At 39.0% G+C, this 21,719-nt stretch overlaps 1 protein-coding gene across 2 annotated transcripts in view; it reads left to right on the forward strand.

Moving 5' to 3' along the window:
• SLC16A10 (solute carrier family 16 member 10) overlaps nt 1-21,719 on the forward strand; it is a 122,990-nt gene that overhangs the window by 39,498 nt on the left and 61,773 nt on the right. The window contains exon 1 of one of the 2 annotated variants that reach the window (XM_045798485.2): nt 18,006-19,346. The exons of the other annotated variant lie outside the window; for it this stretch is intronic. Within the exon in view, the coding sequence (XP_045654441.1) occupies nt 19,313-19,346 (34 nt within the window). The 5' untranslated portion in view covers nt 18,006-19,312. Of the gene's footprint in view, nt 1-18,005; nt 19,347-21,719 lie in introns of those variants that run through there. 2 annotated transcript variants of the gene reach the window in all.

Genomic DNA, 21,719 nt, shown 5'->3' on the forward strand with positions numbered 1-21,719 from the left:
CCTACCTGATATGGTACTTTATTTTTTAAAAATTTTTATTATTTTTAATGGTAATTTCTTTTTTAAAATTAACATATAATATATTGTTTCAGGGGTACAGGTCTGTGATTCATCAGTCTTACACAATTCACAACACTCACCATAGCACATACCCTCCCCAGTGTCTGTCACCCAGCCACCCCATCCCTCCCACCCCTCTCCCCTCTAGCGACCTTCAGTTTGTTTCCTGAGATTAAGAGTCTCTTATGGTTTGTCTCCCTCTCTGGTTTTGTCATGTTTCATTTTTTTTCTCTCTTCCCCTATGATCCTCTGCCTTTGTTTCTCAAATTCCACAGATCAGTGAGATCATATGGTAATAGTCTTTCTCTGATTAACTTATTTCGTTTAGCATAATACCCTCTAGTTCCATCCATGTCATTGCAAATGGTAAGATTTCATTTTTTTTGATGGTTGCATGCTGATATGGTACTTTAAATGACAGCAAAACTTTAGTGGATAGGGAATGCATTATGGTTTGTCAAAATCACCAGTATTTTTGCTCTTTTCAGTGGCTTTAATAGTTACTTATTGGTTACAAATCTAGTTTTATCAGAGTGGAAGCACAGAGTACTTGACAAATATTATTTTAGTGATAAAGCTGTTATTCTGTATTTAAATTCAGTTTAATTCACAGTGGTTTTTAACTTTCAAATTCATATAACTGTAGACCAGCCAATGCCACATGCATTCAGAGGCCTCCATGACCAAACTCCAACACCCTAAAGGGTGCAATCCCATTTTCAGGATCTTTACTGATAGCTCCCTTATCCAGGTTGGCCTTTTTCTCTTGTGTCTCTGGATGTGACAAGAGGTAACTTGAGTGAAAGGCAATGGGACAAAGTAGAAATCCTGTTAAACCTGTTTGGAGAAGCCTGAGACAATTGATAGAGATACTCGTTTCTTCTTTTCTCCTTTATAAAGTAAATAAAATTCAAAGTAATTATTATTATGCTTTTTTGGCTTTTGCACATTCGATTTGGTCTGATTGAAGTCCTCTTACACAGCGTATCTCTGGGAAATTTCCAAAATGAGGATTCCAAAGTCAGGTTTTTTGGTTAAGTTCTGGCCATTACAGTGTAAGGATGCCTATAGTTATGAACTGGAATATTTAATTATGCGACACATTATTCCCTAAGATGTTCCCGTCTACTTTTGTCATAACAAAAATTTGAGGCATGTGTCGGCCCTGGCACATGTGTGTAGGTGGGGGGATGCGTTCTAGGTGAAATGCCACCACGGTGCAGTCAGCACAGTTTGATTTCCGGGGGAGCGGGTCTTCCTGTTAAATTCACATAAAGGCTTTCTTCTCTACTACGGAAACTTATTCATGTGACAGCCTTCAGTGAACCTGTTCACTGGCATATGGCCATTTCCTTTGTGTTTACATTTTATTTTATTTTATTTTATTTTATTTTTTAATTTTTTTTAAAGATTTTATTTATTTATTCTACAGAGAGAGAGAGAGTCAGCGAGAGAGGGAACACAAGCAGGGGGAGTGGGAGAGGAAGAAGCAGGCTCCTAGCGGAAGAGCCTGATGTGGGGCTCGATCCCAGAACGCCGGGATCACGCCCTGAGCCGAAGGCAGATGCTTAACCGCTGTGCCACCCAGGCGCCCCTGTGTTTACATTTTAAACGGTGACTAGAAAAAAGCATCTTTTCACGAGTTGTTCTTTTTTTGGTTGCCTCTACCTGTCTTTGGGTGCTCTAGTTGAATGGCCACTGTTGCACTCTCAGCACCGCACATTCTGCCGTGTGCAGCAGAGCGGCCCTGTGGCTTGGTAGACATCACATCTGCCCTCAGGGAGGCTGCAGCCTCACCAGGCCGGAGGGCCGCTCCCATTTTGCTGCTGCCGTTTCTCAGGTACCTCTGCTTCTGCACACGCTCCTGGCTCTCCTCCCGGGGCTGCAGACTTGGGTTCCATTTAGCCACCATCCATGCTCTCACCTGCCCACCTCTGTTCTGACAGAATCCACTAGGATAATAACATACCTTTTTCCTGCAAGAATCACCTGTTTTTTAATAGGCAGCAATGTGTAGTAGTTAAGAGCACGATCCAAACTGTGTTTGGATCCTGGCTGGGTTACTAGCTGTGTCATCTCAAGTAAGTAACTTGATCTCTGTGTGCCTTGACTTCCTTAGTAAAAGGGTGTACTTGTAATGCTATCCTCATAGGGTTGTAAAGAGGATTAAGTGAGTTAATATTTATAAAACATTTAGGACTGTGTCTAGTATATGGTAAACACTATATAAACATAAAGTAAAATACTTTTTTTCCTCTTATAAAAGAAATACGCTAACAGAGAACTTGGAGAATTTTGTATTCCTTAGTAAGAGTTGAAATGAATAAATAAATGGGATAGTCAGAAAGGCAGGAATGTATTTCAGGCAGGGAAGTGTGTGATGTCAAGGAACTGAGACTAGAATCTGGTCTTTGAACTCAGACTGGTTGTCTTATTCATCATGGTTGTTTGCTCGTTTCTCCAGTTTCTACATCTTTCTTCCACTGCTGATAAATTAATACATTGGTATATTTGATGAATGAATCTTCAGCAAGCTGGCCTTGAAGCTAGTGCCTTACTAATTAGCTCTGTGGCCTTTTGGAGAATTACTTAATCTTTGCAAGCCTCAGTTTTCCTACCAGTGAAATGGAGTCAGTAGTCCCTGTCTGGCAGAGTTGCTGCAAAGATTAAATAACATGTGTAGGGAAAGTCCTTGGCCCTGTGCCTGGCCTACTAGAGTACCATTTGGATGTTCCTTTCTCTTGATTCCTTCCCAGTTCCTCTGACCATATTAGAGGTGTAATGTGTGTTCTTCTAGGTCCCTAGTTGCTGAGGGAGCAGGAATCCTGGAGAGTTGTATGGGCTTGACCCAGATCCTCCAAAAGTTGATTTCACATATGAGCAAAGTGAGCAAAATGACTCCACTTCACCTGTACTTTATACCAAGTTAGTTAGATTTACATTGTCCACCAGGGTCACACATATTATGACCTTCTGTGATTCTGTTTCCTTTTTCCTCTTCTTTCACGGTGAAATATAGCCTCTCTCTCTCTCTCTACACATATATATATGTATAAACAGACCTATAAAGGATAATTATGAACACTCTTATGAAGAAACAGAACATTGCCAGCCCAGCCTGCCTCTAAAGTACAAATGAAGTCTTATATACCTTATGTCTAAAATCTGTTAAAATATTCTCTGTACCTTAAAAAATAAACCTTCCTAGTAACAAAATTAGGAAATATGTAAACTTATGGTTTTAATTGAATGTTAGCAGAATATCAAAGATAACTGAATTCAATTATTATTTCATATATCTTTGTATTCTTTTGGTTGGCCTGTGATGTTTGGTTGAGTAATAAAGTTTAATAAAATAAGATATATTCACAGATTAATTCTATAAAATTATTTGCCTTTGTTTCAACAAAAATGCATGCTATTATAACCAAGACATTTTGGGATATTAATAACAAGATATAGTCACAGTAATGACTTAAGGGTTAAAAAATAAGGTAATTGTATTGAACCACAATATTTGAATACTTTTCAAAAATGATGCAAATTAAAGTAAAATGTAAAAGTAAGAAACAAAATACATATTGTATGATTCTATTTATGGAAAAGTCTAGAAAATGCAAACTAATCTATAGTGACAGAAAATGAATCAGCAGTTGTTTGGGAAGGGGCAGGAGTGAGGAATTGCAGTTGGGATGAGGAAACTTTTAGAGGAATAGAAATATTCGTTATCTTGATTGTAACAGTGGTGTATACACCTGCCAAAGCTTCTCATTGAGCCCTTTATATGCAGTTTATTGTACAACAATTGGTCTGTGAAACTATAAAAAAATGAAAATTATGTTTTTAAAATATTTTTTTCCTAAATATGAAAAATTATTAAGACAAAAAAGCAAGCTAAAAAAAAAAGCAAGCCAAGACAGAATAGTCTTTTTAACTAAAGATGTTGGGACAACTGGATAGCCACATGAGGAAGAATGAAGTTGGATCCTTATCTCACATCATATGTAAAACTTAATTAAAAATGGATCAAAGACCTAAGTATAAGAGCTAAAATTGTAAAACTCAGAAAAAAGCATAGGTATCATATCTTCATGACCTCAAAGTAGGCAGTGGTTTCTTAGATATCTGAAGCACAAGCAACAAAAGAAAAATTGGATACATTGATCTTCATCAAAATTAAAAATTTCTGTTTCAAAGGACACTATCAAGAGGGTGAAAAGAAAACCCACAGAATGGGAGAAAATGTTTTACAAATCATATATCTTAAAGGACTGATGCTCAGAATATATAAAGAACTTTTAAATTTCAACAATGAAAAGACAAGGAACACATTTAAAAATGGGCAATGGATTTGAATGGGCATTTCTCCAAAAAGATCTAAAGGTGGCCAACGATATGAAAAGATGCTCAACATCACTAGTCATTAGGGGCATACAAATAGAAATCACAATGAAGTACTATTTCATTCCTACCAGGCTAACTATAATAAAAAAGGATGGATAATAACAAATGTTGGAAAAGATGTGGAAAAATTAGAACCTTCATACATTACTGGTGAGAATGTAAAATGGTATAGCCACTTTGGAAAAGTCTGCCAGTTCCTCTATAAGTTACTATATGACACAGCAATTTCCACCCAAGAGAATTGAAAAGCTATGTGAGTGGAGAACCTTGAGTACAAACATTCAGCATAGCTTTTATTCATAATAACCCAAAAGTGGAAAGAACCCAAATGTCCATCAACAAATGAATGGATAAACCAAATGTGGCATATCCACAAATGGAACCTTACTTAGCCACAAAAAGGAACAAATTACTCATACATGTTATGAGGATGAACTTGGAAAACCTACTAAATGAAAGAAGCCGGACACAAATTGGAAGCATATTTTGTACTTCCATTTATATAAAATGTCCAGAATAGGTAGTTCATGTAGACAGGAGCTGGGTGGAGGGAGGGATAGGAGTAACTACTAATGGGTGCAGAGTTCCTTTTTAGGGTGAGAAAAATGTTCTGTAATTAGATAATGATGATGGTTGCACAACTTTGTGAATATACTAAATACCACTGACTTGTGTATTTTAAAAGGTCAAATCGTATGGTATGTGAATTAGATCTCATTAAAATAGCTACATGAGAAAAAGGGCAAAATACAGAATATATTCAAGTTTTAATTTTAAATACAAAGTATTTATAGCTGAATTTGATTTTTTAAAAAAGAATGTGACAAGTGGGCACAGGGAGAGGGAGAGGGTCAAGCAGACTTCCTGCTGAGTGGGGAGCCCAACACGGGGCCCAGTCCTAGGACCCTGAGATCATAACTGACCGAGCCAGCCAGGCACCCCTGAATTTGATGTATTTTTGAAATTTAATAAGTCTTATCAAATAGTTTTGTAAAATCAAAATTATTCTAACATTTAGGGTCTATTAATTCCCATTATAAACCATCAGTGTCATGTTTTACTTGTTTTAGATCCAATGACATATGTATGTATTTAAGAGTAATATGAAATGTTTAATGCTGCAAAATGTTTTTCTCCATGTGTAATGGCTGTGAATTTCATGCTAATTAGTGAGTATCACCAGAACCATGAATTGGAACAGGAAGAAAAGCAAGAAAATGAATACCTAGCTCTACTTGGAAGTGAAACTTCATTGTGCAAGAATTCATTGCAATCATGTTCTCTTAGAAGAAGGCTTTTTATAAGGTTTTTTTTTCTTACCTAAGTGCTTTGCAGTGGCACAGCTGCAACTTCATGGAATTTAGATGAGATCCCCTTTTTTGTGGACATAGGACAACATGTATGGAGATGTGCTTCTCTGAGGCCTGAACAAGAACACGTGTTCAGAGTTACAAGTCTCACTGTGTCAGTACTGAGCGTCCATGTGTTCTTTAAGGAGAGTTGTTAGGAGCATGTGATCTGCAGGAGTCTAGGGCCGGGGTCCCTCTTGTGGGGCTCTAAGGGACTGCTTCTGATCATATCCTGCCTTTCTTTAGGCCTTACTTGATCATGAGTCTACTTTTTTACTGTTATACTTTCAGTAGGTGTTTGGTTTTTTGTTTTTGTTTTTTTGTTTTTTTTTTTTTTAAGATTTTATTTTATTCGACAGAGATAGAGACAGCCAGCGAGACAGGGAACACAAGCAAGGGGAGTGGGAGAGGAAGAAGCAGGCTCATAGCGGAGGAGCCTGATGTGGGGCTCGATCCCATAACGCCGGGATCATGCCCCGAGCCGAAGGCAGACGCTTAACCGCTGTGCCACCCAGGCGCCCCAGGTGTTTGTTTTTTAAATTTGATTTTAAGATTAAGCAGAATGGCAGAGCTAGTTTTGACTTGGCTAAGAACAGTCTTTCATCTTATGCTATGGCAAGACCAAGATTTCTAAATATAGTAGAACAGAACAAAGGATGAGTGGTTTTGTTAAGTATTTTTTTTTCTCATTCATCAATTCAACTTGTTTTTATCAATTCTTCATGTAAAAGATGATCTAGGTCCTAACTCCAGTCAAGCAGGAATGTGAGTGAGAGCCCTGGCTTGCAACCCAGCCATATATGCAGTTTGTGGTTTATCTTGGCAGTTTAACTTCTCTCATGATTTCCTGCCATTCAATAGTAAATAACTCCCTGGCAGAATTACTTGTGGCAAGTAATGTTCTTATCAGAGCATCTTTGTTTAGTTGGTACTTAGGGCAGGGCAAGGAGACATTTGATTCACCAAGACAGAAATCCATCTGTTAGGTACAAACTTGTGTAGGTTGATGCTTTCTTAGAACATCAAGACTTGTTTGTACATGACCGTTTTAGGAGGAGGTGTTTTCATGTGTCTCCAAAAGGTTTGCTGTAGCACTTTACAAAAACTGGGTTCTTGGTGGGTATGTGTAGTGGCTAAGAACATGGCCTCCAGACTGTCTGGGTTTTTGTCCTCCACCTGTGTCTCGCGTTGGGCAAGTTGTTTAACAAGTCTTTGCCTCAGTTTCCCCCTTTATAGAAGGATAGTAAGAGTGCTTCAGTTAGGGTTGTTGTAAGGATTAAATGAGTTATGCATATGCGGCACCTGCACAGTTCCTGGTACATAGTAAGCATTACTAAATGTTGCTTTAGCACAAAACTCTGTAGGAAACGTATACAAAGTTCTGGGGTGCCAAAGCAATCATGGTTTGCGATTAATAGGAAATTTTACTGTAGAGTTTATCCTAGACCTACTTAAATTACTTGTACTCAGATAAACCCCTTTGAAAGGAGTAAACAGGTCTTTCTTCCCGTTTTAAGGGAATGGGGATATTGTAGCTGTCCAGAATGATCTTTGTTACTCAATTCTGTGAGGTCGAATATTCCTTTTTACCTCTTAAAACAACATGTTGCTTAATACTATTAAGTATTAAATAGCAGGATAAAGCTTTATAATTTCAAATTCTCCCAATTCTCACAAGGGACTTTTTTGAAATAATTGTCTTCCTCTACTTTTGCTGGCCTGATATTTACCTTCCTTTGCAGAACTGACATTGCCAGGCAAATGGCCTGTTCATAGTCAGGACTGTTCTCTGGTTTGCTTTATGGCAATGACTTTAACCCTCCTCTTCCCCTTAACATTGCAGATATTCTTGTGTTGTTAAAGGAAGGATAGTTGCCAGAACATCTAACCCTGGAAAACAGAAAGACAAGTTAGTAACTGAAGTAGGTTTTTAGCTCAGATAAAACCATTTCCAAGCATAAGACTGTTTCTTTTTAATTTAATTTAATTTCTTTATTTTAGAGAGAGATTGAACACGAGCAGGCGAGCAGAGGGAGGGGCAGAGGGAGAAGGAGGCTCCCTGCTGAGCAGGGAGCCAGATGCGGATATCGGCTGGACACAGGGATGGTGACCTGAGCCAGAGGCAGACGTTTAACCGGCTGAGCCACCCAGGCCCCCCTAGCATAAGACTACTTCATGTTACCCCTTCAACCCCTCTTCAGGACAAGCTGTGTTTTGACTGGGCTTAGGGAATCTACCTTTTTCTTTGATATCTGGATTTCTTCTTTTCCTAGGAATTTGGATCAGAGTTGTCAAATCTTGAGCCAGGCCATATCACCATTATGACCCTCCATTCCCAGTGGTATCTTCTCAGCTTAGGCTGTCTGCTGGGTAGTTCTATTGAGTTATTCTATCATAATGGGGTCATATGATTTTTAAAAGCAGATTAGACATATACCCTGATTAATTCTAACAAACTTTGGTATCAATTTGCTAAAGTTAATTATGATTATCAGTTATATATGTATATAGTGTAAAAGACTTCTTTCTAGAAGTCCTAATAAAAAGTAGCATTGCCCTATCCCACTCCCCCTCACCCTGGTTACTCTGTTCCAAAGGCACTGCTTCCAACTTGTTTAACAGTTTCTTATGGTTGTCTTCATATTTCTAAAAAAAATTTCTATAGAATATGGCTATATTTTGAATTTTCAAACTTATCTGAAGACTTCCTTCTATGGAGGATGAAGATACAACTCTTTCATACTACCTTTTTTCTCATCCTCTTAATACAACGATTTTTGGTTAGATCATTTCTAAGTCAATATAGCCTAGTGGCTAAGAGTGAGGGCTTTCGGCTCGAATTGCAGCCTTACCTCCTACTAGATTTGTGTGATTTTTAGCAGGTTGTTTTTTTTTTAAAAGATTTTATTTATTTATTTGACAGAGATAGAGACAGCCAGCGAGAGAGGGAACACAAGCAGGGGGAGTGGGAGAGGAAGAAGCAGGCTCATAGCGGAGGAGCCCGATGTGGGGCTCGATCCCACAATGCCGGGATCACGCCCCGAGCCAAAGGCAGACGCTTAACCGCTGTGCCACCCAGGTGCCCCTTTAGCAGGTTTCTAAATCTCAGTGTTCTCAGGAGTATCCTACCTCATGGGATTGGCGTGGATATTAAATGACCGAATATATGTGAAGCACGTAGAGTGTCCGGCACATGGTGAGTTTTAGGTAAATTCCAGCTGTCATCATCATCAATATCATTGTGGTCTATGGCCACCTGATATCTCTCTCTGCATTAAGGGACAGGGCTGGTGTGGCAGTTACAGGTCAGCTGTAAATCTCTCCTGCAGGCTTTGCCTTGTAAGCTTATATCATGGATGATCAGAGAATTTGGACCTCTTGAGGACAGGCCACTACTAAGCATTGAGGCTCAGAAGGGGCTGACAGAGCATATTCAGTTCCTCCCAGCAAAGGCACCAAGCAGACAGTCATCTCCTGCAGGAGCAGTTGCTGAGGGAGTGGAGACGGCCTTGTCTCTGCTGGGAAGTCCCTGAATGGAAGCAAAAGGCTAGGAACCAGCAAGGTTCCTTGTGGCAAGTCTCTACTGGTACATCATGAGGACAGATGTTTTGTCCTTTGGGTGCATATTTGTGATCTCCACAACGTAAGTGCTTACTCACTGTGTTGCTTTTTGAAATTTGTAACATCCAAACATGCAAGTGTGAAGTGTGCTCTCAGGGAAATACATAAACGTGTTCATTTTTTTGTTTTTATAATTTTTATTTTGTTAAAACGTGTTAAATTTTTTTGTTCCTTTTTACCAATCCCGTCCATCAGGTGATCTCTAGTATGATCCAAAACCAACAACAGTAGGTAGTGGTTGAGGTAGTTTGAGGCTTATTTGTAACTTCCCTAACAGTAATTTGTTCAAAATATAGAGATTGAGAAAGTGCCCCATGTATGGAAACTTTTGAAAGAGAGTTTAGTATAAAGCAGCTACCGCTTTAATATAAAGCAGTTCTTTCAGTTACTCCTGAGGAGCAGCTTTGGCAGAAGAATCTTGCCTTACATCCAGGCATACTGAGTAGTTGCTGGCATTTTCAAATAAACTCATCTTTCCCTTTCCCTGCTCCCCAAACCCATTCATTTTCCTTATTCTTAGACTCTGCCTCCCCTTCACTTTGTCGCCTAGCCAGATCTCTTAAGTGTCAACCTTACTGCTACTCCATTTATTTATTTATTTATTTTTATAACTAACCAGTCTAAGTTGTGTTGATTCCACCACCCACATCTCCAATCTGTCCCTTTGGATGCCCTGCTACTTCTGAGTTTGCACCATTGTCATTCGCCGCTTGTAGCAGCCTGCAGCTGCCTCCCTCCCAATCTCCTCCATGAATAGTCCTCTCTCTAAACTGTTCACAGAGTGGAGTTTCTAGAATACCATCTGCTCGTGTAATTCCCAGGTTAAAACTTGATGATTCCTTAACATCTAATGTATGAACTCTGACTTCTTAGAACAACAGACACACCTGTACTGTGATTCTGGTTGTACCTTTCAAGAACCACAATATTATATCTATTAATATAGATATTAATTTTGTACATGCTGTTCCCTCTACATGAAATGTTCCTGCCTCTTTTCCCCAGTCCTTGCCTGACTAAGGGCTGTTCGTTCACCCTTTAAGATGGTTTGGGTGTTACCCTGAGGAAAGAGTGTCCTGGGGTGGGTACCCCTTCTAAGTGGTGCCAATATATGGTTCATACCTTGGTCGGTTATCACACTGTATACTGCTCTGTTGTCTGTCTGTCTCTCCTGATTATGAGCTTCTAGAGATTAGGGACTTGAGATCCCCAGTGCCCAGCAGAGTCTGTGACTCAGTACATATTTATTGCCTGAATAAAGCTGTATTACCCCTTCTCATTCATATTTGTCCATTTAATTTGCTGGACTCTACATGTAAAATGCTATATATATATTTTCTCCATTAAATTCGATTTTGTTGCTTTGGTCTTCTCTTGATACTGATTTCAAGTCTTGATTTTTTCCAGCCAGTACATCAACCATTCTCCCTAGCCTTTTGTCCCCCAGTGGAAGGGCAGCTCCATGAGCGCAGGGATTTGTGTCTGTTTTGTTCATTGCTCTGTCTCCTCAGCACCTAAAACAGCAACAGTATATGTGTTACAGGCCTTTGATAAATAATGAATGAATGTGTCACATACAAATCTGATGGAACTTGTTTCCTTTCATGTCTTGGCCCTTACCTTAATTATGCTCTTTTCAACATTTTATGAGATAACTTAAAAAAAATCCTTCAGTGTTACTGAGGACTTAGTTCTGTGAATCTTACAGCAGAACAGGTTATACTGAGAAATTCAAGAAACGTCTTAATGAATCAGGATTGTTTCATTGTGGGAGAAGTAAAGTAATACAGAAATTGTTGATGCTATGCTGTAAGTACTTTTAATTGTACGTGAAGGAGCTCTCTTCTGGCTTCTCAGAGGTCCTGCTGCTGCAGTAAGGGAGATATATCTTACCGTGGACAAAGGAGGTAGATGCAGCCTTCTTTGAGTAAAGTAGAGTGATCTGACAGTGTATATCCAGCAGTCACTTCCCTCTCAAGGATTGAATGTTCCCATTCATTCATTTGATACCGTTTTGATTACCTACTATAATATGGAGAATGGAAGGGGGAAAGCATATGTAACATAGGGTGGTGGCATTTAGGAAATTGAGGTTTGGAGAGACAAGATTGTGTGTGTGTGTGTGTGTGTGTGTGTGTGTGTGTGTGTGTGAAGACAATGCATAGGGTGAAGAACCTCGGGTCGGTGACCGTGAGTGGCACCCATTGTAAGTGCTGCAGAAGCAGAGGAGGGAGAGAACACCGAAGGCCAGTTGGATAAGCTTGGTTCTAACCTGTTCTTCCGTAGAAGCATTTTTATGGATCCTTGTCATCCTGTTGAAGGGTTATTGACTTGTTCTCCTAGCTTTAAAATGTTCCCTAGCTTTAGCTTAGGTGCGCTGACGAGAGCTTATAAAAGCAGTATGGTCGTTTACAAGGGGTGAAGGAATAGACAGAGCAGAGCTTTAGACCAGACGGTATGGGGTGTAAGTCTAGAGGCTTCCACTTAAATAGCTGAGTACCCTTAGGCAAACCACTTAATCCCTGAGCTTTGGCTATTTCAGACACTGTAATACAGGGATATTGTCTATATTCTGGGGTTGCTTCAAAGATTGAATCAAGTGGTGAATATAAAGTGCCCCACATACTGTCTGCCACGTGGTAGAGATTCACTAAATGCTAGTTTTCCTTTCTCCTTACAAGACAAGGTGCTTGTCCTGAGTATATTTTTAGTGTTCCTACCGACAGGTATGATTTTAATTCTTGTAGAGTTTAATCCTTGTATAGTTCTTGTGGTTAAGAAAAGAGATAAAAGTTCACCATGGTGGAGAAGAGATACACAGAAATGGGTATAGAGAAAATGGGTGTTTGACGGGGATCTAATTAGAAAAGTATTTTTTTTCATGGCCTAGAATTTAAAATTATGTCATTAGTGTCTTAAAAGAAAATGATGTTCAGGGAAAGAATAGTTGTTTATTTTCTTTGTATTTTGGAGAATATTTTTCAATCTCTTCTATAAGAATGTAGTAAAAATTTTCCTCTTAACCAGGTTGCCCACTGTAGGCCATTAATCCTGTCATTACTGCCAAGTTTAAACAACTATAGTAATAATAGGATTATATTTGTATTAATTTAAGTACCTCATTCCACAAAGGATTTGAGGTGGTTTTCAGAAGCATGGAACACTACACAAATAAAATGGTAAGATAGGAGCAGAAAATAAGAAATCAGGAACCATTGAAAATGTATAGTGTGGGGTTAAGATCAGGGAAAATAGTACCTAATTAATATGTAAACCATTCAGGGCCCGTATTGTTATAGTGCAATAACAAAAATGACTCCAGGCTTCCTGGCAACCAGAATGAAAAGGGAGATATGGTGGAGGTGGTTAAAGAGGAGAAAATTTACTTATTACTCAAGCAAGTGAAGGGTTTCCTAACTCGAAGTTTCTTGTGGGAAGCACTGAGGAATGAAGGAAAGAATGTTGGCATTACCTTTATGGTGGATGTAATAATGGATTTCATTAGGCAGTTTCTCTAAGTGTCTCTTGATGACAGCTGAGGCTGTGGCATCAGGGGACAACTCTGAAAGCAGTGCTATCAGGGTCCAGTGTGATCTGACCGAGTTCACAGGTTCCAGGTCTGGCCTAATCTAAGGGTGATGTGGAGAGTACACTGCACAATTTCCCCATCTTTAAATGCCATTGCTTTCAACAGGGCTTTTGATAAGAGCTGCCCAGGAGTTTAGGACTTGTCCTGTGGGTATTTTACTTTGAATTACACTGGATTTATCTCCTTTAGAGATCAAACTAGCAGGCTGTCAGGTTGGCATCCTCTCATGGAGACCGAGAAGCTTAAGCAGACTCACTTTATTTATTTGAGAGCGAGAGAGGGAGAGAGAGAGAGCGCGCACAAGCGGGGAGGAGACAGAGAAGCAGGCTTCTGCTAGCCCCACATAGGGATCAATCCCAGGACCCTGAGATCATGACCTGAGCCAAAGGCAGACAGTTAACTGACTGAGCCACGCAGGCACCCCAAATGTTCATTACTCTTAGTGTGAGTTTCAATAAATTGGAGTGAGGACTTTGCAATAGAAGCTGGAATTGTCAAGTTAAGAGTGAAAAAAAAAAAAAACCCTACAAACTCAACTATCTTTGAATTTCTGAGAGCTGTAAATTAAAGATGAACCCTGGAGACCCAGCGTTGATATGAGTAGGCTGTATTGTGAATTTTTCAACCTTGGACTTTGTTACTTTTCATATTTTTGGGAGTAGTCTGTGGTACACAATTCCAGAAATCTCTGTAGTTGTTAGAGCCATGTTACTTCAGTTCAGTGCTTCCCAAGTGAGGTAAACGGTTGCAGGTGAGTGTCAGTGCTGATCCCCTCAGCACTCCCAAGTCCCAAGTTCCTGAGCCATTTTCTGCAGCCATGAGCAACCTTGTCCATTTTACCTCAGTGGTCTCTACAAGTGTTATTATTTTCTGTGTATGCCATGACCTGGAAATATCGGGAAGTGAACATCTGGGTGTTCATCCAAAGCAAAGTGCTGCTTTGAAGTTCTGTATTTACTAAACAGAAAAATATGGTTATTTGGAGAAGAGATTTCCTCTTAAAGCGTAAGTTCATTTCTTCTTTTACTTGTGTAACTTTCTGAGGTGAAAAATAGGAGATTCTGAGATTTTTCACTGTGGTAATGAAGGGTTACAGACAAGCAATGGAGAAGGCTAGGATGATTTGTGTGATAATGGGTTAGGGTTGTAGGAATCAACATGAATTTGTTTATTAGTTTAATATAGATCTGGATGGTTAGGTATAGGCAGTATTTATAGAAATGTGTATATACATGGGTTGATGTACCTACATGCATTACCTAGCTCTGTGACCTGAGAGGGCCTAGAAGCGTAGCAACAAGCACACTAAGCACCCAGGTCTTGACTTCTAATACCATTATCCAAAAGGAACCAGGGCTCTTTACAGAAGTGGCTGATTCTAGGACTGGGGCAGAAAATATATAAGATGAGCCTGGAGCATCTTATAGTACCTGAAAGCCAGGACATGCTCAAAAAACAAAGCAAAATCCACACACACACACACACATACAAAACCCTCCTCCACAATATTTGGGGTATGTCAAAGGGTCACAGGAGCCAACTGAAAGAGTTCCCAATGGCCAACAAAATAAATAAGGTAGTACTGGATTGTAAGTCAAAGTATAAAATAAATACCCATTGGTCCATATTGATATAAGTAAATGAGCAAATAAGTAAATGTGGGAGAATAGACAAATCTGTGCAGAAGAATTCCAAGTAATTTATGTAGGTAGATAATTTGTCCTCAAGGAAGTACAGCATAATTCCCTACTCCTTAAGTGTGGGTTGTCTTTGGTGACTTCTAAGAATGTGGGGTGAAAAAGGGGGAAAGAAGGTAAACTTTACAGTGGAGAAACCTGACAAATGCTACCTCATCCGGGTGATCAAGGTTAATATCAAAAGTGATAAGTCATATTGTGATACTATGTGTTCTGGATATGATGTGATGAAATGGCACTTTACTCTTGTGGTCTTCCTTCCAAAAAACGCATAACTGTAGTCTGACCATGAGAAAAATATCAGACAAATCCCAGTTGAGGGACAGTCTACAAAATACCTGATCAGTACTCCCCGATACTGTCAAGGTCTTCAAAAACAAAAGTCAGACAAACGGTCAGTCAGGAGGAGCCTAAGGAGACAAGATGCCTAAATATAATGTGGTGTCCTAGAACAGGAAAAGGGCATTAGGTAAAAACTAACGAAATATGAATAAAGTATGGACTTTGTATAAACTGAGTAATGTATCAATGTTGGTTCATTAACTGTGACAAATCTACCATACTACTGTAAGATGTTAATAATGGGTGAAACTGGATGTGGAGTATACGGGCACCCTCTGTGCTGTTTTCACACTTTTTCTATAAATCTAACACTGTTCTAAGAAGTTTACTTTTAAAAAAGTAGAGAAGACAAGGGTGCCTGGTGGCTCAGTCAGTTGAGCATCTGACTCTTGGTTTTGGCTTAGGTCATGATCTCAGGGTTGTGGGAGGGAGCCCTGTGTGGGGCTCCCTGCTGAGTGTGGGGTCTGCTTCTCTCCTTCTTCCTCTCCCTCTGCACCTCCCTTCACTCATGCTCGCTCACTCACTCTCTCTATAAAATAAATAAACCTTAAAAAAATAAAAAAGCAGAGAAGTCTCAAGTTTTTATCTTACTGTTGATGAGGTAAGACTTGGGTATTTTTATTTGAGAATGGGGTGTCCAAGAGTTGTAGATACAAGTTAGCCACGCAGTATCAGTGAAACCATAAAAATATAACCTCAAACTACCTGTAGTCTTAAGGCAGATCTGTGCCACAACAAGCGTTGGAACTATGCTCCTAACTGCCAGCACCTGTGAACTTAAAGTGCCAAAAAAAAAAAAAAAAAGAAAGTCTTTCTCATCTGTAAGCAACCATAAAATGGCTATACAGGAGTGATGCCTCCATCACTTCCGGATAATAGCTCTTCTATTGTTACTTGGTATTTTTTTAATTCAATGTTTTAAACATATATTTAAATATATATTTGATGTTTAAAAAGAATTATTGATGATATAATGTGAAGAGAAGCTTTAATTCCAGAGCAGTGGAATATTATGGGATTTGACGATTTCAATTTTGCCAGAATAGTCTGTCATTTTTATAGTGAGCTTTATAAATGGAAGGAGTTTGAAATTGTTTTCCCTATTTTAGCCCTTTTTTAAAAAGAAAATTATTTGAGGGAGAGAGAGAGCACGAGTTGGAGGGGCAGAGGGAGAGGGAGAGAAAATCTTGAGCAGACTCCACACTGAGCGTGGAGACCTACGCGGGCTCCATCTCACAACCAAGAGATCATGACCTGAGCCGAAACCAAGAGGTGACTGCTCAACCCATTGTGCCAACCAGGCGCCATATGTTAGCCCTTTTTAATAGTTCTCCTACCTCCTCTAGTATTCTAGAGGAATACTATGGGGAACCTTTTGAGGATCCGAAAACTAACTTTGTCTCTTTTTTTGTTCAGTATTTCAAACAAACAAAAATGTAGCAAATAAAACAACAAATGCATGTTCTAGATAACTATTACTCAGTACTCAGATTCTAATATTTTCTCCTTTTTAAAACATAAAATATTAGACTCACTTGTAGTGGTCACCTGTGTACTCCTTCTTCATTTCTAATCTTCATCTATGCCTTCCCAGAGGTAATCACCATGCTGAATTTGCTTTTATTATTCCCATCATGTTTTATAGTATTACTACATGTGTGAGTCTGTATTCCATTGGATATTAACACTGACATTTCTTTATTCTAATGCTGATGGGCATTTAGGCTGTTGCCATTTTTTTTCACTATTACAAACAACGCTTCATTGAACATTCTTATTCATGTTCTTCTTGTGCACATGTATAAAATTTCTCTGGAGTACATAACTGGGAGTGGAATTGCTAGAATGTGGAGTATGCATGTCCTTGGCTTTCCTGGATGTTGCCAACTTGCTATTCACAATGGTTATTTCAGTGGTTGATATGCATAGGAGTTCCCATTTTCCCATAGCCTCATTAAAATTTGGTATGGTCAGACTTCTTATTTGTTGCCAAATTATGGTCTGTTATTATTCTTTTAATTTGCATTTTTCTGATTACTAATGAACATCTTCGTAAATGTCAATTGGCTGTTGGGTTTTCTTTTCTGTATATTTCCGCTGAGCTCTTTTGCCCATTTTTCTATTGGGTTGTCTTTTTTCCTATTGATTTATAACCTCTCTTTATAAATGCAAGATGAGAATAATTTACTACTTATATGCCCTGCAGTGATCTCCCATCCTGTGGCTCATCTCTTTTTGCTTTGGTTCTAGGGTCCTTTTTTCCATAGGAATTATAAATTTTATCTATGTTTTTCTTCATGGTTTGTGCCTATGTCTGGAAATACTTTTCTATCATGAGTTCAAGATATTTTGGAGGCGGGGGGGCGGGGGACGCCTGGGTGGCTCAGTCGTTAAGCGTCTGCCTTCGGCTCAGGGCATGATCCCAGCGTTTTGGGATCGAGCCCTGCATCGGGCTCCTCCACTGGGAGCCTGCTTCTTCCTCTCCCACTCCTCCTGCTTGTGTTTCCTCTCTCGCTGGCTGTCTCTCTCTGTCAAATAAATAAATAAAATCTAAAAAAAAAAAAAAGACATTTTGGAGGGGGAGGGCACCTGAGTAGTTCTGTCGGTTAAGCATCTGCCTTCGGCTCAGGTCATGATCCTGGAGTCTCAGGATGGAGCCCCATATTGGGCTCCCTGCTCAGTGAGGAGTCTGTTTCTCCCTCTCCCTTTGCCCCTCCCCCTGCTCCTTCTCTCTCTGTCTGTCATTCACTTTCTCTCTCACTCTTTCTCAAATAAATAAAATCTTTAAAAAATGATTTTCATACTTAGGTTATAATCTGGAATAAAAAGTTTTCTTCAGGTATTGAATTTTTGTATTTCAGTGGCTATTTTTTTCATATCCAGGATTTCTAATTAATATTCTTTTTTAAATGCACTTTCCTGTGTTTTAATTTGGTTGTTTCATAGTTTTTTTTTTTTAATGAAAATATTCTTTTATTTATTTCTTTGAAAGTTCTAAACATACTCATTTTGTAGTGGTAGTCACACTGGTCTACAGAATTAATTTCATCTGGAGTGACTATATTTGCTAATTGGTGATTTTTTGGCAATCTTTGTGCGCATGGGACTGGCTTTAGTTTTTTGGACTTTGAGTTTACAGAATCATTCTGAGTGGGAGGTATATTGTTTTGTTTGATTCCCTCCTTCCTCACCCTCCCTTCCTAATGGGTCTTCTACTGGACTCCCTAAATTCCCAGTTTAGAACAAGGTCTTTTAAGCTTCTTGTTCCACAGTAACACTAAAAATCTCGCAGACCAGCCAGAGAGCCAGTTTGGGACCTTGTTTCAGGCCTACTCATGAGGCTGAGGCTGTATCCTCCCTTCCCTTAGAGGCTTGTAGGATTCTAAATCTTTAATCTGGATAGAAATCACTTAATTCCCACGCAGCTCACTCTTGCCTCCAGTCTCCTTTTTGCAGGGTGTGGGGGCATTCCAGCTCTGGCCCTTGTCAGTGAGCTTGGCTTTCTTCTGTCTCACGGGGAGTACTTTTAGTCCTCTTAAAAATGGCCAATGCCTGCTTCCAGATCTGCACTCCAGAAAGCAGGCTCACCTTAGCCCATCCCTTTTTGCAGATAGTCTGTAGCCCATGACTAGGTCTTTTTTGTATCATTTAAAAAATATATATGTGTATTCTAATTGTATCATTACTTTGTGTTTGAAACAGAGCATGATGCCTGGAACTGTGAATTCACTGTGCCATCTTGATTGAGGTTTGGGTTTTGTCTTCATTTAGCTGGATTGTGAGCTTCTCCAGGAAGGGATAACTTTTTTATCAACAACTTCAAACATGGTGCCTGGCTGTGGGTGCCTGGTGGGTGTTTTTTAGTGAGGGACTCTTGGGCATGTCTTCTTTATTTTAAAACTTTTTAAAAAAGATTTTATTTATTTGATAGAGAGAGAGCGTGCGCACGAGCCAGAGCACACAAGCAGGGGGAGTGTCAGGAGAGGAAGAAGCAGGCTCCCTGATGAGATCATGCCCTGAGCCAAAAGCAGATGCTTAACTGATTGAGCCACCCAGGTGCCCTGGGCATGTCTTCAACCTGGATGTTTAGTTTGAATCCCACCAAAGTTATATAACCTTGGCAAGTTGCCTAGGACCCCTAATCTCTTTTTCCCCATCTTTAAAATGAAGATAATACCTCACAGGATTGCCCGAGGAGCTAATGACAATTCTCTGCAGGTCCTTTCCATGGATTAGGAGACATTCCAGAAATGTTCTCTTCCATCTGTCTCAACTCCACCCTTGGTGAGTTAATCATTGGTGATTAACACTTTTCCTGGCATTTGTTGTTGGATATAGTGTTCTATAAATGTCAGGTTAAAATGGTTTATAGTGTCCTCAGACTTTTGTATTTTAATGATTTTTTTGGTCTTCTTATTTCTACTACTGAGACAGATGTGCTAACGATACAGCTGTGATTGTGGATTTGTTTAGTTCTGTTTTGTTTTATGTGTTTGTTTTTTATGACATCTGTTTTTTGTTGAAATCTATATAGGTTCATTTCTTAATCAGCATTATTGAGGTATAATTGATATGTAATAAACTGCATGTGTAAAGTAGGTAACTAGATGAGTTTTGTCATATGTATATACCAGTGAAACCCCTACTACAGTTAAGCTAATGAACATAACCATCACCCTCAAAGGTTTTTTTGTGCCCCTTGGTAATCCCTCTTCTAGCTCCTTCCCTCCTCCAGGTAAACACTGATGTGCTTCCTGTCACTATAGATTAATTTGTATTTTTTAGAATTTTGTATGAATGGAATCATACTTCATGTACTGTTTTGATCTTTCACTGAGTGTGATTATTTTGGTATTCATTCATGTTGTTGTATTTATCAGTTCACTCCTGTTTGTGTTGCTGGGTTGTGTTCCATTGTATGAATACACCTTAATTTGTTTATATAGTCACTTATTTCTGAACACTTAGATTCTTTCTAGTTTTTGACTATTAGAAATAAAGCAGCTATAAATGTCTGTATGCAAGTTTTTGTGTACTTGTTTCTCTTAGATAAATACCTAGTAATGGCTGGGTCATATGGTAGGGGTAGTTTAACTTAAAAAGAAAATTCCTAAACTGATTTCCAAAGTGATTGAACAATTTTATATTCCTAGTAGCAGTGTGTGATGGTTCCAGTTGCTCTGTGTCCTCCCCAGCACTTGTATGATTAGCCCTTCATTTTAGCCATTCTAATAGGTGTATGTGGTTTTTTTATTGCTTTATGAGTTTACATTTCTGTAATGACTAATGATGTTGAGCATTTTCATATGCATATTTTCCATTTATATATCTTTTTTGTCAAGTGATTTTTCAGATCTTTTACCAATTTTTTAATTGGGTTGCATACTTTTTATTGAGTTTTAAGAATTCTTTATATAATCTAGATATAAGTTCTTTATTAGATATTTGCAGATCTTTCTGCCCAGTTTGTGGCTTGTCTTTTCATCCTCTTAACAGTGTCTTTCCATATCAGATAAAAGGCTAGTATCCAAAATCTACAAAGAACTTATCAAACTCAACACCCAAAGAACAAATAATCCAATCAAGAAATGGGCAGAAGACGCGAACAGACATCCCCCCCTCCAAGACATCCAAATGGCCAACAGACACATGAAAAAATGCTCAACATCACTCAGCATCAGGGAAATACAAATCAAAACCACAATGAGATACCACCTCACACCAGCCAGAATGGCTAAAATTAACATGTCAGGAAATGACAGATGTAAGAATGTAGAGAAAGGGGAACCCTCCTACACTGTTGGTGGGAATGCAAGCTGGTGCAGCCACTCTGGAAAACAGTATGGAGGTTCCTCAAAAGTTTGAAAATAGAGCTACCCTATGACATGTGTTGGGCAATTGCAGTACTGGGTATTTACCCCAAAGATACAAATGTAGTGATCCGGAGGGGCACCTGCACCCCAATGTTTATAGCAGCAATGTCCACAATAGCCAAACTATGGAAAGAGCCCAGATGTCCATCATCACATGAATGGATAAAGAAGATGTGTGTGTGTATGTGTGTGTGTGTGTGTGTGTGTACTCTTACACACACACACATAATGGAATGCTACTCAGCCATCAAAAAAAAAAAAAAGAAATCTTGCCATTTGCAATGACATGGATGGAACTAGAGGGTGTTATGCTAAATAAAATAAGTCCATTAGAGAAGGACAATTATTATATGATCTCGCTCATAATGTGGAATTTAAGAAACAAAACAGAGGATCATAGGGGAAGAGAGGAAAAAATAAAAGAAGATGAAATCAAAGAGGGAGACAAACCATAAGAGACTCTTTAGCGTAGGAAACAGACTGAGGGTTGCTGGAAGGGAGAGGGATGGGGGGATGGGGTAACTGGGGCATGGGCATTAAGGAGGCATGTGATGTAATGAGCACTGGGTATTATATAAGACTGATGAACCACTGACCTCTACCTCTGAAACCAATAATATATTATATGGTAATTGAATTTAATAAATAAATGTTTAAAAAAGTGTCTTTCAAAGAGAGGTTCTTAGTTTTGATGACGTTTACTTTATGGATTGTTTTTAATATTGTATTTAAGAAATCTTTGCCTACCCAAGGTCACAAAGATTTCCTCCAGTGTTTTCTTCTA

This window comes from Ursus americanus, chromosome 11 (assembly GCF_024610735.1).
Source record: "Ursus americanus isolate L20-20 chromosome 11, mUrsAme1.1.p, whole genome shotgun sequence".
Taxonomy (NCBI): Eukaryota; Metazoa; Chordata; class Mammalia; order Carnivora; family Ursidae; genus Ursus; species Ursus americanus.